The sequence below is a fragment of the Miniopterus natalensis genome, chromosome 10 (assembly GCF_054644295.1).
Source record: "Miniopterus natalensis isolate mMinNat1 chromosome 10, mMinNat1.hap1, whole genome shotgun sequence".
Taxonomy (NCBI): domain Eukaryota; kingdom Metazoa; phylum Chordata; class Mammalia; order Chiroptera; family Miniopteridae; genus Miniopterus; species Miniopterus natalensis.
In genome coordinates this window covers 32,581,188-32,599,824 of record NC_142090.1, presented here as the reverse complement: position 1 = coordinate 32,599,824, position 18,637 = coordinate 32,581,188, and the positions used below count along the sequence as shown (strand labels likewise).

The 18,637-nt window shown below is 39.4% G+C and overlaps 1 protein-coding gene and 1 pseudogene across 1 annotated transcript in view; both read left to right on the top strand.

Moving 5' to 3' along the window:
- Positions 1 to 18,637, top strand: part of HECW1 (HECT, C2 and WW domain containing E3 ubiquitin protein ligase 1) — a 578,356-nt gene that overhangs the window by 351,023 nt on the left and 208,696 nt on the right. Inside the window, exon 7 of the mRNA XM_016212519.2 lies at positions 12,305 to 12,380. Within this exon, the coding sequence (XP_016068005.2) occupies positions 12,305 to 12,380 (76 nt within the window). The remainder of the gene's footprint in view (positions 1 to 12,304; positions 12,381 to 18,637) is intronic.
- On the top strand, positions 15,139 to 17,304 carry LOC107536697 (ataxin-7-like protein 2 pseudogene; annotated as a pseudogene).

Below are 18,637 nucleotides of genomic sequence, written 5' to 3'. Positions count from 1 at the left end.
CCATAGGCCTCTATATCTTCAATCCATTAATGGCACAATCAAATCCTTCTCTGATACCCCTCTTCCCCCAACCTCTAGGCCCAAATTTAAAGAGCTCATATCATTAGGTTAGGATTATCCATATTTCCCTTTCTCAAAGTCAACTGTGACCAATAATATAACATAACCATGGGAGTAATTCACAGTCCCTGGGATTATGCAGGGCTCATATACCAGGGACAGGATATATGGGGATTCATCTTAGAATTGTGCCTGCCACAAAAGCTTGAAAAGCCCCCTTAAGTCTTTCTGTTATTTGGAGGTTGAATATGGAAGAGGAAAGGAAGGAACCAAGTCATTTAGACTCAGCCAAGTGTTCCTAACTACCCATATCATTTACAGGCCCACACCCAAGGATGCATATAGGCCCTGAAGAAGCAGTGGGTCCTGGCTCAAGCAGTTTCTCCCTCATGAACTTCCCAGTACTTGCCCTAAATCTATCCTGATCCCAAATTAATCAGGTAGATGCTCCTAAACCCCTGCACGTTTCTCCAATCTTCTGATGAAAGCCATCCAAAAATTATGCCCACCTCCATCTCCCTCCCTATTTCAGCCCTGTAATCCCTAATCTCAAACTGTGATACTTCATTCCAGATCCTTGGGCTCTAAGATCAGCGCTAAGGTAAGGGAGGAGCATTTATCAGCTCACTTGTTTGGGTCAATTGATGGATATAGAAGCTAGCATAAGCTTACCATACTGCTACTTTTATTTTTTCTTTATTTCATTAAGGCCACATTGTTTTTTACAAAATGGTTGCAACAACAACTTAACATAAATTTGTTGGAGAACTGGGGATAGAAAAATATAGAATTTTATATACAATTGAAGTTAAATTATGAGCATAAAATATACAGTTATATCTACAAGATGTTTTATGTAAACCTCATGGTAACCACAAAGCAAAAAGTCACAATAGATCCACAAAGATAAAAAGAAAGAAATTAAAGCATACCACTATGGAAAAACATCAATTCACAAAGGAAGGCAGCAAAGAGAAAGAAAGGAAAAGAACTACAAAATGGTGAGGAAACAGTTAATAAGGTGGTATTAGTAAGTCCTTACCTATCAATAATTACTGTAAAAGAAGATGTATTGAATTCTCCAGTCAAAAGATATAGAGTGGCTGGAGGGATTAAAAAAAAAAACAAGACCCAGCTATATGCGGCCAACAAGCAAGTCACTTAGCTTTAAGGACACACATATGCTGAAAGTGAATGTATGGAAAAATATTTTCCATGCAAGTGGAAGCCAAAAGAGAGCAGAGTTAGTTATATTTATATCAGGAAAAAAAAAAATAGACTTAATCTAAAAACTGTAAAAAGGCATAAAGAAGGTTATTATGTAATGATAAAAAAGTCTACTCATCAAGAAGATAGAATAATGAAAAAAATATATGTACCCCCAACATCAGAGAACCTACATATGTTAAGAATACTAACATATCAGAGGAGAGTAATAAATAACAATGCAATAATACTAGAGGACATCAACATGCTAATTTAACAATGGATAGATCATACTGACAGAAAATCAACAACAAAGCATTGGACTTAAACCATAATTTAGACCAAATGAACTTAAAAGACATATGCAAGACATCCCATCCATCAGCAGCAAAATACACATTATTTCTCAAGTTCATATTGAACAACATAGATCATATGATATATCATAAAAGAAGTCTTAGCAAATTTAAGATTGAAATTAAAGCGGTATATCTTCCAACCACAATGTTATGAAACTAGAAATCAGTAACAGTGGAAAATTCACAAATACATTTCAACATTGTTCATTCTTCCAATCCAGGAGCATGAAATATCTTTCCATTTTCTAAACAATCAATAGGTCAAAGAAGAAATCAAAAGAAAATTTTGTTAAATCTTGAAACAAACAAAAATGGAAGCCCAATGTACCAAAACTTATAGGATTCGGCAAAAGCAGTTTTAAGAGGGTAGTTCATAGTGATAAATGCCTATACTAAGAAAGAAAAATAATTTATTTAACTTACACCTAAAATAACTAGAGAAAGAATAAATGAAGCCCAAAGTTAGCAGAAAGAAGGAAATAACAAAGATACAAACATAGATAAATGAAATGGAGATCAGAAAAACAATAGAAAATGTCTGAGATTTTACAGCCTATGTTTTCCTTTAGGGTTTTTATGATTTCAGGTCTAACATTTCAGTCTTTAATCTATTTTGAGGTTATTCCTGATTATGGTATAAGAAGGTGGACTAGTGTCATTTTCTTGCATGTTTTTTTAACACCATTTGTTGAATAGACTTTTTTGCCTCCTTTGTCAAATATTAATTGGCCATAAAGTCATAGGTTTCTTTCTGGGCTTTTGATTTTATTCCACAGATCTATATGTCTATTTTTATGCCAGTACCATACTGTTTTGATTACTATGGCCTTGAGGTATATTCTGATATCAGGTAGCATGTTTCCTCCAACTTTGTTCTTTTTCTCATGATTGCTGTGACTATTCAGGGTCTTCTGTATTTCTATATAAATTTTTGGAATATTTGTTCTAGTTCTAGGAAATACACCATTAGTATCTTGAAAGGAATTGCATTGAATCTATAGATTGTTTTGGGTATTATGTACATTTTAATGATGCTACTTTTTTCTATCCATGAATATGGTAGATATTTCCACTTATTTGTATCTTCCTCAATTTCTTTAATGTCTTATGATTTTCTGACTCAAGGCCTTTTATATGCTTGGTTAAATTTATTCCTAAGTATTTTTTATTTTTATTTTTGTATCCTGTTACTTTACTGAATTTTTATCAATTCTGGTAGTTTTTTGGTGGAATCTTTAAGGTTCTCTATATACAGTATCATGTCATCTGCCAATAATGACAATTTTACTTCTTCCTTTCTGATTTGGATGCTTTTATTTCTTCTTGCTTGATTCCTGTGACTAGAATTTCCAGTGCTAAATTGAATAAGAGTGGTGAAAGCAGACATCCTGTCTTATTCCTGAACTTAAGGGAAACACTTTTTGCCCACTGAGTATGATGTTCACTCTGGTTTTGTCGTATATTACCTTTATTACATTGGGGTATGTTTTCTCTATTCCCACTTTGCTGAGAGTTTTTATTATTAATGGCTACTGTATTTTATCAAATATTTTTTCTGTATCTATTGATATGATTATGTGGTTTTATCCTTCATTTTGTTTATGTGATATATCACACTAATTGATTTGCAAATATAGTACGAACCATGCATCTCCAGAATGAAACCCGCTTTATCGTGTTGTATGATCTCTTTAGTGTAATGCTGGATTTGTTTTGCTAATATTTTTTGAAGGATTTTAGCTTCTATGTTCATCAGGGACATTGTTTTTAATTTTCTCTTTGTAGTGTCTTTATTTGGTTTTGGAATTAGGATAATGCTGGCCTCATAAAATGAGCTTGGGAGCCTTTCCTTCTCTTTTATCTTTTGGAATAACTTGAGAAAAATAGGTGTGAGTTCTTCCTTGAATGTTTGGTATAACTCACCTGTGAAGTCATGTGGTCCAGGACTTTTGTTTGCTGGGAGTTTTTTGTTTACTACTTTGATTTCACTAGTTGTAATCTCTTTGTTCAGATTTTCTGATTCTTCCTGATTCAGTTTTCAGAGGTTGTATATTTCTAGGTATGTGTTCATTTCATCCTGATTGTCCAATTTGTTGGTATACATATAGTTGTTCATAATATTTTCTTGCAATTTTTTTATATTTCTTTGGTGTCAGTTGTTACCTCTCTTCTTTCATTTCTAATTTTATTTATTGGGTCTGCTCTTTTTTTCTTGATTAGTCTGGTTAAAGGATTGTCATTCTTATTTATTTTTCTAAGAACCAAATCTTGTGCACCAAGGCTGGATTTTTCCAGCATGAGGACCAAGTGAAGGTCAGCAAAAGTCCCAAGGTATACCCACCTTTGCCTGCCTCTACCTGATGGCTGCCTGTTAGGCTCAGATACTGAAAGAACATCTGATGATAGTCAATTCACATAAAGTAGGACCCACCATCAGGAAGCCTGGAGATGCTGCAGCCCTCAGCCTGCCTCTTGACACTGGACACAGCACCCACACATCCAGGGGAACTGGTTGGAGTCCTTGGGGAACCCCTGGATCTCAGTGCCCACATCCTCTGCACTGCCCCAATGTGTCCCGCCCCTCTTAAGTGACCATCTAGTCCCATGCTTCAACTGATGGCTGCCTATGGTAATAGGGTTACCAGGAGTCAGGAGGATGGAGCTAATGGATCTCCCATAAGGGAAAGGTGCTTATCAGGCTTTGGGGAAAGTGTGGGGTATGAACCCCACTCCAGAACCACACAACTCAGTCTGTCCTAGATTTTGCACAGACCTTGGCAGGGCAAATCCACTAGTAGTCTGGGGGATGGGGCTAGCAGATCTCCTGTGAGGTTGAAGCACCAGTCAGGTTCATGGAAAAGTGTGAGGAATGGCCTCTGCCCCAAAATCGCATACTCAGTCTCTGACACTCCCTGAGTCTGCCCAGAACTTTACACCCTGGCCAAGGCAGCAGACTCCTCAGCAGGGTATAAGCTAAACAGAGTGGTTAAAGAGGGAGTCTAGTGCTTTCCCACAGACTGATGCTGCACAGAGGGGAGTGGTCCACCCAAAACAGGTGGCATCTATTGTATGGGAGAATGACAGCACAAGGATCCTGGCAGCTTTCCCTTCAGCTCTCTCCTCAGAGCCACGAACCCCAGACTGTCTTCATACTAGTCTAGTCCATTCCACACTTCTTATGCTGAAGCCCAGGGTGAATGACTGCAAATGAAATTTTGTGCATTTACCATTTAAGAGGGCACCTGTGTGTCTAGTGAACTCTTTTCTCTTTCTGACAGACAGAAACTGTTGTTTTTCACATCTTGATGTTATGTGGGCACCTCTTCCCGGCTCTGGTGCTCTGGGCTAGGGAGCCCCAATTAGTGTTGAGACCCATGATTCTCAGTGGGAACACCCCTTCAAGCTGAGATATCCTTCCAGAACCTCAGCAGCTGTCCTTGTGAGTGGGGCCAGTACTTTGTGCATCTCCTTCTTTCCTACCAATCTCAATATGGCTTCTTCTGTAAATCCTTGGTTATAAGACATCTCTTCAGCTAGTCTATAGTTAGTTATTCAAGATCGTTGTTCTATAATTTAGTTGTAATTTCAGTTTTGTCCTGGGAGGAGGTGAGTGCGTGAGTGTATTTTCCATCTACTTTGCCTCCATATTGGGTCCACCAGGTATAAAGTTTTGTTTTGGAGTGATTAAAATGTTTAGGAACTAGACAAAGGTAGTGATTGTGCAACAATGTGAATAGTGCTAAATACCACTGGATTATTCAGTTTAAAAATGGTCAATTTGATGTTATGTAAATTTTATCTCATAAATTATTTTAAATAAAACAGAAAAAAGGGAAAATACATACATATTCATACATACATACATACACACATACCAGAGCAAGGATTGCACATTCAAAAGCTTGCAAGGGGTTCAGTTTGTATCTCATTTTATAGAATCTAAGATGCCACAGATTTTAAGACTGGTTATTCATTTTCGTACAACCTAGAAAAAACTAATTACAAGGCAAATTGGTGGTCAGCCATACCCTGATTTCAGAGCATTAAAATGTTAATCTATGGGTGTCAAGACTGATGAAAGCAGTCCCAGAAAGGAGGCCTGGGAAGGTGTGGTGCTTCTCAAGAAGACAGGTAATTCTAAACTCGAGCTGCTTATTGCTGAATATTTTGATATTCTAAAATCCTGAAACCAAAAGACTAACAGTAGATTTATGTGCATTTGAATTTGGGTGTATACATAATTTCAGAAAGATAATGTTTCTTCTATAATAAAAAAAAAATTTCTATATAAAAAAATGTCTGAAATGCACATTTTTAGTAAATCCCCTGATTTTAAAAAATATGTTAGAAACTGTTTTTGAAAAACTCGAATACTCTATGGCCCAAAGAAAATATGTCAGTGGGTCATACATACTGCAGCCTCACCTGTGCCCACTGGTGTCTTATGACAGGTTTTACCCAGGTGAGAATGATCAGCCCCACAGAGTGGAGTAAAGGTCCTTTCATAAACCTAGGGATCAGGTGTGTAATAGTCATTCACACAAGGAAGTAAGTTCTGCAGAGAATCTGATCTTTGTCCCTGATGGAAGGCACAAGCTCAAGCGCTGGTGTCAGGGGACTCCATGGGCCAAGTTATCAACAGAACCTGCTTCTGTTGCTTGGAACCATGATCAAGACAATTTTGAGGGGTTGTGATAGAGACAAAACTAAGACATCTTTATGTTACCACTTAAGAGAGGTAGGTGCTTGAGACTGGTGCTTCTACCAGTGTGGTCTTTCCAGCAGCATCAACCTCATTTAAAATTTGGTAGAAATGCATATTCTCAGGCTTCCCCAGACCTACAAAATCAGACCTTTAGGGGGGATGGGGCCTGCAATCTGTGTTTTATAAAACTGTACAGGTGATCCTGATGCACGCTAAAGTTGGAGAACCTTCTGTTGTAGAGCAAAGAAAGCAATTCAGTTATTTCTTAGAATTTTGTCGAGTTTGTCATGTCCACATTTGTCAGACAGTCTTTGTACACAAAAATACTATTTTAAAAAGAATAGCTAGAAAGCCTAAGAATTATCAGGGAAAATCCAGTATTTGATTATTTCTAGCTAGCATTCTCACTCACACAGCGCTTCTTACACATTCTCATCACATTCTTCTTTTTAGTGGCTGAATACCTAGCCTCTCAAACACAACAGTCCTTTGCCCCAAAAAGATTTTCTCCTGGTGCTAATACCTGAATCCTATGTCACCAAAAGCAGCTCAGTAAAGAAAATCATCCCTAATTAACATGTTTTGTCTAACTCACACAATGAATACTAGGAGAAATGCTTCATTTCCTAACCCCTCTCCTTTTCCCCATAGTGCTTAGCAAAACAGCCCTGTAATTAGGAAGCTTGTGCCTTGCCTTCAAAGCAATAAAGAAAGCCAGAGCAGTGAAGACTCATAAACCTGGCTAGATGACAGCAGCATCAGAAAGCAGAGAAGAGACTATGAAGAGAATATGAACCAAATATTAGCAAAATAGAGTGAGCAGGCAGGCTTACTCTAGAAATGTCTTGAGGGGGTTAACAGATTCTAGGTGGGAGTGTGTGTGTGGTGGGGGAGCTAATAAAATCTGCTAGACCAAAGATTAATTCATTCCAGATAAATTTTTGGAAGTCTATGAATTGTTCTGAGCTCATTTTCACGTTTGTAAACTGGAGGTGAGAGAATGATGTTGAATTTGCAAACCATTAAAATAATGTGTCTAGAAGAACTGATTCTGTGCTTGGCACACACTTACCATTCATTCATGTTGTCTTCTTGCCCCTTTTATGGGCCTTCTGTCTCCCATCACAGGTATCCCTGAGATTGTTGGTAGGCCAGTGATGCTGTTGACTACTGAAGTTTTGTGTTTCATTTTTTCAGCCACTAAAGATGGCTTTCCACTTTGACTTTACAGGCACCTCTGTTGGAGAACTTGGACTGAGCTGTCTACCCACCTAACAGTCATATTATGAGAATTCAATGAGGGGAATATACTTAACATTGCTTTGTTAACATTTGTAGGTGTGTTTCTTTGTTTACTGTTTGCTTGCTTAAACATTGCAGAGATTTGGTGGTGGAAAGGGAACTTAGGCCTTGGATTGGTTTGAGGCATATCAGATTACTTAATAGACTTTATCTTAGATGCAAAAGATATTGAACTTTACAGGAACCAATGATCTCTGATCTAAAATGGAATCCATAGTTTCCTGCTCTTGGCTGCTGGTATGCCGCAGCTTGGATATTTTATTATTTATAATGCAGTGCTACTTTGCACCTGATTTTTAGATTCCATTAACAGCCATGATTGGATTTTTATTTATAAGAAAATAAATAAATTTTTATTTATAAGAAAATTAAAGTTATCTGGCTCAGTGAAGTCATGAATTTCAATCTCTGTCATCATTTTTAATTTAATTGTTCTGTAACTAAACACAAACTTTGTCTGCAATTTTAGGGGAAAGAAGTCATTGTATAATTATTTGAGAATAATCATAAGTATGTAAATAGAGTTCAGAATTGAGTATAATGTGGCCACACCCTTGTATGAAATAATAGAGTCAAATGAAATGTCCTTTGTACTACAGGTAACTTCTCCAGCTTGAACCCAAAAAAGTAAACCCAGGTCTGGAACATTCAGTGAAGCAACTCTGAGTGTCCTTCACATGCAAAAGGGTTCTTTGAAAACTGTTTTACCATCAAAATACATGCATATTTTGCATTTAACTTTAAGTTTCTTCATTTTCTTTAAAACAAATCATTTTTCCCACAATTTTAAATAAAATTGATTGCCCCCACTATACCTGTTTGCCTCTGGGAATGACAGTGTGCCTGTCTAAGAAGCCATGATGTCCTCGGAGAATGGAAGATCAAAGATATAGGTCAGCACACATATATAGGTCAGCACACATGACCATGTGATGGAGACGTGTGTTTTGGGAAAACAGCTTCATCTTCATGTAGTGTTACTGTGAAAGGAAAGGTAGAATTCGAATAACATGGTAAAGAGCTAAGGGAGAGGGAGTCTAGTCAACTAAGCCTTGCATCTTCATACTGTTAAAACATAAGTTCCCCTGCAAAGGTAAAAAGTCCTGATCTTATCTTTGTTCTATTTTTAAAATTTTATTTTATTGTTGAGAGTATTACAGATGTCTCCCATTTTCTCCCCTTTACTCCCCTCCCCTTATCTACCACCCCTCCAGGTCTTCACCTGTCTATTGTCTGTGTCCATGGGCTATGCATTTATGCTTATAAGTCCTTTGGTCAATCTTTGTTCTATTTTTTGCTGAGTTTCATTTAAATGATATGCAACAGTGATATGGATTCATACTCAATAATGTTTCAAAAAGTAGATTTAAAGAGAAAATAAAAATAGGAGTAGGAGAGATATATGTGAATTAACCCTCAGGCCCTTATTTCAACTTCAAGAGCCTTCTCAATAACCTAACAAATCTTTTGCACACCACCAAACAGGTCTGGTTTTGACTCTATTAAACCATTTGGCAAGTAGGCTTTGTTGTGGAAACATTTGTGTGCAAAACCAACAATGAAAGTGCCAGGGCAACATATGAGAGCAGGTTATTAGGACCCAGAGTCCAATGGTTCTAAAACAACCTTGCTCAGAGCAAATGAAATGTGCGGACCTGAGAAGATGAGCAATTCAGTGATGTGCCCCCAACATCTCAGGTTGTTCCAGGTTGAATCTATCTTGGCTGAGTCTTCATATCATTTTCACAGTCAATAAATGGTAGAGCATTTGTCTGCAAATGTAGCATATTTCTTAACCTCAAACATGCCTTTGGAGATCATCTTAAACAAGAAGTCAGGATACAATACCTTCCAGAGCCAGGTAAACAACTTTACTTCCTGGAAAATGTTTAACCACAGCTATGGTTGCCTCCACTTTCATACCATCATTCTGGTGCTGAGATGACTTTGTAAATAATGTTAGCAAAAAGCCACGAGTTTGTAGAATTTTATGAAGCTTTAAATGTGTCTCCCTCTGAGTTTAGTAGCGTCTGACATATACATTATCTTTTTGATGCAATAAAGATGAAGAACTTTTTTCTAAATACCCTCTGGGAAGTTAAATTCTGAGAAGGAACAAGCTAGATGTTTATATTTTAAAACTAGAATTAGAAACAATCAATTGTAATTGTTTCACTTAGGCAGATGCAGCACTGTAAAATGTTGTGGTCAGCCTGCCAAAGGCCTAGGTATAGATTTGAAAAAAAGAAAAGTCCACAACATTAGGAAAGTTTGAGCCCTGATTATGCTTGTGCATATTGGACACTTTGAGAGTTAGAAGAGTGATCCATCCTGAGAATGCAGTCTCTGACCTATTTGTTGAAGTGTATTGCTCTGTGTCAGCCAGGTGGAGTGAAGAACAGACTAGGAAGAGAGCTCTCCAATGTGAAGTGGGCTAATGCCTGAGACCAACCAGCCCTCCAACTCATCAATCCTGGCCCTGTCTTCCTCTGTTTCTTTATTATCAAATGAGACTCTTAGAGACACAGAGCTATTAAAGAGTTTCACAATCTCGCCCGGCCAGGTGTGGCTCAGCGGTTGAGCATCTACTTAGGATCCAGGCCATCGGGGTTCAATTCCCAGTCGGGTCACATGCCCGGATTGCGGGCTGCAGCTGATCAATGATTCACCATTGATGTTTCTATCTCTCTCTCTCCCTCTCCTTTCTTCTCTCTGAAATCAATAAAGATATATTTAAAAAAAAAAAAAAAAGAGTTTCACAATCTCTTACTCTATTCCATTTGTCACCCACATTGGTTCCTTCTGCTGAGCAGCCCAGCATCCCTAAGATTCAGCTCTCACTTAGGCCTAAGAGTAGACATACTGAGGAGGTTTTCACACAAGCTGTAGCCAAGTGCATAGTCCCATCAGAGGCACCTGCTTCCACAGTGTGTTCTAATAATCTCTTTGTACACTTCTTGGGTTGAAATAGTGAGCTCTAGTGATGCCATCATTACTCCCAGTTTTATATAAGGCAGTTTGATGGTAACATCCAATCACAACTCTTACAGCATTAAGGGTAATGAGAGGCAGGATAAAGAGAGAGAACAAGTCCACACAACCTATAAACAAAGAGACCTTGAGCCACAAGTTATCAAGTTTCCACTTTACTTAAGTACAAATTATCTTCTAAAAGTGGATATTGGGTGGATTGGCTTAATACTCAGATTTTTTAAATTATTTTTTGCAAATATACAATGTATGCAAAAGTAACTGCCTTTGAATAAATATTCAAGAATCATTTCTGAGTAAAAAGTACCCAAAAGAACATGAAAACCAGGACTCTAGCTGTTTTTATTAACCCATTAACAGGTATGTATTGAGTAATGACGGAAAAGAAAGCATTTTAGCTTGGTTTGCAAATTGCTTTAGATTACCCATGTAACAATTGAGTTCTGAAATTTTGCAGGAAGGATAAATATATATATATTTTTTAATTTTATTATTGTTTAAAATATTACAGATGTCCCTTTTTCTCCCCAATGACCTGCTCCACCCCATTCCTTCCCCCTCCCCAGTCCCTCTCCCTACCATTGTCCATGTCCTTGGGTTGTGTATATATGCATATAAATTCTTTGGTTATTCTCTACCCTCCACCTACCCGCCCTCCTCCATCCCTTTGACATTCATCAGTCTCATCTATGCTTCCATGTCATTGAATCTATTCTGCTCATCAGTTTATTAAGTTCTTTAGATTCCACGTATAAGTGAGATCATGTGATATTTGTCTTTCGCTGCCTGGCTTATTTCACTTAGCATAATATTCTCCAGGTCCAGCCATACTGTCCCAAAGGGTACGAGATTATTCTTCTTTACAGCTGCATAGTATTCCATGGTGTAAATGTCTCACAGTTTTTTATCCACTCATCTACTGATGGGCACTTGGGCTGTTTCCAGATCTTGGCTATTGTAAAATGTGCTGCTATGAACATCAGGGTACATATATCCTTTCTGATGAATGTTTCAGGATTCTTAAGATACATTCCTGGAGTGGAATCACTGGGTCAAACGGCAGCTCCATTTTTAATTTTTTGAGGAACCTCCATACTGTTTTCCATAGTGGTTGCACCAGTCTGCATTCCCACCAGCAGTATAGGAGACCTTAGAGTTGCTTCTTAATGCCATGCTCAGGTTTCTCCCTAATAAATAGAATTTCCAGGAAATTTCCAGATAATAAGACAGATCAGAAGAAATGGAGATACAGCAGTTGAACACTATATTTTGTTAAATGAAAACACATTATAATTACAACAGTAAACATTTGTTGACTGTCATTCTACTCCCTTAGGGTCTGCTTTAATAAACACTTTTTTTTTTTTTTTTTGCAAATTTGAATATAAAAAGGCATTGTTTACATAAGTAGTTACAAAAGGACTCTAATATTACAGTAATTTTTTTATTTCCATTTCTCTGGAAAGTACACCTCATCCCCACTAGCATTTTCCACTCTAGTACTGGAAAAGACATTAGGTTGCTAGAAGCTTGTTTTCATCAATAATACCCTAATAAATCTCAGTGCTGCTGTCTTCATAGAGTGTAGCTGAAGAAATAACTGTAATAAGTCCTGTTTGTGTTGGAATGTATCTATTTCAATGCTTGGTTTGCTTGTCTCACATTTTTCTTCTTCCTACAGATTTTTAAAAATGTTGGCTCTTATGAGACTGTCCAGGGGCAAAGAAGTCGGAGGCTGATCAGCTTTTCTCTTTCAGGTATGTTTTGCTTACATGAAGGCCTTGTGGAAAGAACAAAAATGTCAACCATCAGGAGATGCACTTTAATTTGACTCTTACCTAAAAGTTATTCCACATTTTTGTGCTTCAATTTCTCCATCTGTAAAACAAAAATTAAAAACATCTGCTTCCTCCTCCTGACCTAATGAGGATATGGAGGATTCAATAAGCAATAGATGCAACAGCACTTTGAGATGATAAGAGAAACTGCTATTCTACTTTCCTCCATTGCCAAATAGCAGTGATTGAGAGCTTTTTGGTTTTTAAAAAATATATCTTTATTGATTTCAGAGAGAAGAAAGGAGAGGGAGAGAGATAGCAACGTCAATGATGAGAGAGTCATTGATCGGCTGCCTCCTGTACTCCCCCGACTGGGGATCGAGCCTGCAACTGAGGCATGTGCCCTGACCGGGAATTGAACCCTGATTGCCTGGATCCTAGGTTGATGCTCAACTGTTGAGCCATGCCCGACCTGGCAAGTTTTTTAATAAAGTGGAGGTAAGGGAAAGCCTGGGGAGAGAAGGAGCTAACAGACCCTTTGACTAAATAAAAATTTCAATTAAGCCCAATTGAGCTGCTCATAGAAGTACATTCATGGAAAAAACAGTGTAAGCTATGTAAAGTCTTTATTTTAGTTAAGAGTATTTAGTTAAGAGTAATTTATTTAATTTTTTTCATTTTAATAATGTACTATAGTTCTGTAATATGTTAACAATGGGGAACTGGGTAAAGGATATTGTTCTACTTTTGCGACTTTCTGTAAATCTAAAATAATCTCAAGATTAAAAGTACAAATAAAAACTGAAGAAATAACTGTAATAAAGCATGATTGTGTTGGAATGTATCTATTCCAATGCTTGTCTCTCATTTTTCTTCTTTCTACAGATTTTTAAAAGTGTTGGCTCTTGTAAGACTGTTGGCTCTTATGAAACTGTCATACTCTCTAACCACTAGCCAGTTTGGCTCAGTGGTTAGAGTGTCTGCCTGTGGACTGAAGGGTCCCAGGTTCGATTTTGGCCAAGGTCACGTACCTCAGTTGCAGGCTCATCCAATCGATGTGTCTCTCTTATTGACCTTTCTCTCTCTCCCTTCCATTATCTCTGAAAAAGCAATGGAAAAAATATCCTCTAGGAGAATTTAAAAAAAGAAAGAAAAGAAAAAAAAACCTGAGATGCTCTGGTTAAAATGCTCTACAAAGCTCAGAGCCCCACACACTCAATTTCACCTTAAGTGGTCTTTGTGGATATGCATACAGTGGCATGAAACTCTAGAATTCTGGTGCATAGTTTGAGAAACTATTGCCTTAACTTGTTGTCAAACTAACAAACGTTGCAGGTCATAAATGTCAGAGATCTGAGATCACACTCATGCACTGTCCTTGGGAGATAGGCAGTCAGTTGGAGCTATTCATGTTTAAGTGAGCCCCCGTAAAGGAAATGTGTCTCTAAAGATTTATTGATAAGCAGTTAAAGAAAAGTTGCAGGATACAAGGTTAATAAACAAAAAGTCAATCATTTTTATATACACCAACAATGAACAAGTGGAATTTGAAATTAAAAACACAATACCATTTATATTAACACCCCCAAAATGAAATACTTAAGTATACATCTAAAAAATATGTACAAGATCCATATAAAGAAAAACTACAAAACTCTGATGCATGAAATCAAAGAACTAAATAAATGGAGAGGTATTTCATGTTTACAGATAGGGAGATAGAGTATTGTAAAGATGTCAGTTCTTCACAACTTAGTGTATAGAATCAATGCAATTCCAGTCAAAACCACAGCATGCCATTTTTTGGATATTGAAAACATGATTCTAAAATTTATATGAAAAGGCAAAAGATCCAGAATAGCCAGCACAATATTGAAAGAGATCAAAGTTGGAGGACTGACACTACCTAGCTTCAAAACTTAAGACAATGTGATATTGGTGAAAGAATAGAAAAATAGAACAATGGAACAAAATGGTGAATACAGAAATAGACATCCTGTAGTCAACTGATCTTTGACAAATGAGCAAAGGCAATATAATGGAACAAAAATAGTCTCTTCAACAAATGGTGCTGGAACAACTGGACATGCACATGCAAAAAAAAAAAAAAAATTATAGACACAGACCTTATACCCTACACACAAAAAGTTACTCAAAATGGATCATAGACTTTTAAATGAAAAATGCAAAACTGTAAAACTCCTAGAACATAACAGTAGAAAGTCTAGATGACCTTGGGTAGAATGATGCCTTTTTAATTTTTTTTTAATTTTTATATTTTTAATCTTCACCCGAAGACAGGTTTATTGATTTTAGAGATATGAAGGGGGAGAGAGAGAGATCAATGTGAGAAAAATTGATTGGTTGCCTCCCATCATGCCCTGACTGGGGATGGAACCTACAGCCTAGGTATGTGACCTGATCAAGAACAAAACCCACAACCTTTATAGGAGGAGATTTCAACCAACTGAGCATCTAGCCAGAGCCAGTGATGCCTTTTTAGTTGCAACACCAAATATATGATACATTAAAGAAATAATTGATATATGAAAGAAATAATATGAACTTCATTAAAATTAAAAATTTTTGCTGAGAATGAGAAGATACACCACAGTCTGGGAGAAGATATTAGCAAAAGACACATTTAATAAAGGACAGTTATCCAGGCAGAAGGCACCCCCTCTGCTCCCCACCCCCCAGAGCAGGGCAGGGCCCATCTACCATGGCCACTGAGGTGATGGCAGTACATGAACACAAGGTAGCAGCAATGGCCCATCTGAAGCAGCAGGTGGCCAACCTCCAAGACTTTGTGGACAGAGCTGGAGTTCCCATAGAATAAGCCAACCTGCCCCTGCCAATGGGGCTGAGCTGGAGGAGAGTAACGAAAGCAGGAAAAGGTTGGATGCATGACCATCATCAGAGAAGACATGTCCATCTTCTGGTACTTCCCTGCCTTTGAAACTTTTATTTTTTGTTGTGCGTAATCTCTACAGTCAAGTGGTGAAGCCTCAAGCTTTCCGAAAGCACTGTGAAAGATGTGGGCCCCTCAGCAAGCTTCATGCCGAGGCCCTCTGATCCAGCTCCTGCCAGTTCCTGCCAGTTCTCAGCAATGCCATGTAGTGAATGGGCAAAGCCAAGGTGGTAGAGCCCCAGGTTCCACTAAAACCTCCTTCAGGGAGAAAGGCCAGGGGTCCTGGAGCCATGGCCAATAGCCTCCTGAGAAGACTCAGAGGACAACCTCTGCCTTTTCGTGCTTGTGGTGAATCTGGAGATGTCCAGTCTCCTGAACCCCATTGGACACAGAATCGGGGTGGTCCTGTCCTCTGCTTTCCTCAGCCAGCCGTGCAGCCTTACTAAGGACTCCCCTGGAAAATCTCCTATGGTGCTCCTTTCTAAAGACCTCCCTGGCCTTTAGAGTGAGCATCAAAATAACCCCCAGTCATTGGGCTGAAGATAGTCTCCTGAAAAGGAGTTTGGTGGGGCTAGGCTGCCCCCCTCCCCAAGTCCACCAAAAATAGCTCCAGAAGAAGAGCAACCTCAACAGGCAGTGTGTGGTAATAAATCCAGGGACCAAAAAGATCTGTACCCACCTGCTAACCTGCAAGATTCATTCAGTGCACCAGCACCCAGAGGTCCAGGAGTGGGCTAAGGATTTTAATATGCTAGTGGCAGAGATGAAGGCCACCTCTGGAAAAGAGGAGTTTCCCAAGGAGAAGAGCCCAGGGTACAAGAAGACAGCTCTGGAGTACCCATTCCAGGAGCACTCCTCCTCAGCCTAGGTTGTGGCAGTGGTAACTGCTCCCAGCAGCACTTTATCTGCTCATACCAAGCAGATCTACCCATACTGTGTGCTTCCCAGGTCCAGGGTCTCCTCTGTGAGTGAGTTTAAAGAGGAAGGCCTCTGTGGTGGTGATAGGGACCCAGGTCCCTTCACCTTTCCCATGCCCAAGGTGGGACCCAGGCCTCCAGTGAAGATAATGAAGAGCAGGGGACATCTGATGACCTTCACCTCCATTATGCAACCTGACTCCCCAGACCACAGGCATTCTTCACCTTTGGGAACTGGTTGGTGAGTCCAAGGTGCTATGTGTTTAGCCGCAGGCTGGACCAGTTCTGCTGGGCACTAAGCTCCATGCTGGAAAGGCATTTTAGCTTACATATGTGGAAGAAGATCCCTCTGGTGGCTGAGCCTTCATCTCACCTTGTCAACTACTCCTTATCTTCTCCCTTGAGCCCATCCTCTACCAGCAGCTTCCCCTGCACCCCAGATCTGCCTGCCTAGCTTCCACCCTGCCCCTCCAAGGGCAGCCTTGTCTCCAGCTACCCTGCAGGCTCCCCAACTGGGCAAGAACCAGGCCATCACCTCACCACTGTCTGCCAACATGCCCCTCCTTCAGCAAGCTCCCACCTTCAGAGGCCAGCAAGTCATTCAAAGGCAAGGATGGGTGAGGTGGAGGCCCCTTCTCAAAAACAAGTTATCTCTTGGCCCCGACTTTCAAGCAGACCTGCACCCTGGAGCCCATTGGAGCCCACTGGCTTCCTGAGCCTCTCTGCCAAGAATAAAACAGCCCTGGACATGGGGCTTAATGGAATGGTGGGGTCAAGAGTGGTGCATGATGCAAGCAGGGCCCCTGGACTATCAGTGTTCCCTTCATCAGCCCTCCATACCAGTCAAGGCTTCTTAGCTGGACACCCACCCAAGGTCCTGCCAACCAACTGCCTCTCTGAGGAGGAGGTAGCCAAGAAGCTGAAAAATCTGACCATTTACTGGTGGCCAGTGAAGGCCAAACACTGACAGGCTGGCTCTTCTGCTTATGTGTACTGCTCTGTGAGCTGTAAGAAGCCAGGCCCAACATTGGCTTTTGAGGCAAAGTGTTCTGCACTGAAGTCAAAACCCCACTAAAGAGAAAGTGTTTGCCCACTGCAATGGGGCCACTAGCACCTCCTCTCCTCCAGATCTGGGCCACAGGCTGCTGCCACTTTTTATAACTATATTATTTTTTAAGAAAAAAAGTCTTTAAAATACCCCCCCAAAAAAGGACAGGTGTCCAAAATATACAACAACAAAAACCTTAAAACTCACCATGAAAAAAAACCCACTTGAAAAATACCTTAGAAGGCATTTCACCAAAGAAGATATACAGGTGGCAAATAATTATATGAAAAAACACTCCACAGTATATGTCATCAAGGAAATGCAAATTAAAACAAAACTGGGATATCACTACACACTTATTAGAATGGCCAAAGTCCAGAAAATTAAAAATTCCAAATGCTGGAAGGTATAGAGAAGCAGGAACTCTCCTTCATTGCTGGTGGGAACACAAAATAGTACAGACACCCTGGAAGTAATTGTTGTAGTTTCTCACAAAACTAAATATACTCTTACTATTATCAATGGGGAGCTTTCCTCATCCCCACTGATTGCTGGTGAGAGTTGGGTTTCTTGCCAAATCCCAAGAAAAAAAAAATTTCTGAGATTCACATGGAAGGATGAGATATTGTAGAAAGCTTTATTTCTGTAAAATTAAACCCCTGAGTTTCCAAGGTCCCATTTCCTTTCCTCCTTCCATGGAAGAAGTGTATCTGTGACTTCAGCAGAGCAAGAATTAAAGCCATTGCCCAGAGTTTTTGCTCCATGATAAGGCATAGTCCAATCCAGCATCAGGCCAGCCTAGTTTTTGTTTCCCACTGCAGTTCATCAGTTCCCTTGTGTGGGGTCCACAGGTCCACTTGGTTGTGGAGGGAACATGGGTGAGTACAAAGAAGTGACAAGAGCACCAAGAGCCAAGAGAATGAAGAGAACCAAAAGTGGTGAGAGAGAGAATTCCTTTCTCTAGGGGATTATGTATTCCCAAATTTTTGTGGGCTTACATTGGCTCTGCCTCCCCTAGTCAATCCATAGTTCCCTAGGCAAGATTGGCAGGCAAGTTCCTTCCCTATATCACCCCAACTTTACTACACATACACCCATCTCCCCTTTATTGGACCCCTCCCCCCAGTGTTTTGCAGGGAGTGGGCTGGTGGTTCCCTGGGGTGTGTGAAATTGCAGCTTCCTGGTGAAGCTGCCAGAAATGGCCATGCTTATAATGTCTGGGTTTCTCTTTTGCCTTCTTCCTATTATTAATAACTAGCTAATTACAATGATATCATTACCATGTGATCTGGTGATCACACTCCTTGAAATGTACCTAAATGGGTTGAAAACTTAAGTTCATACAAAACATGCATATAGA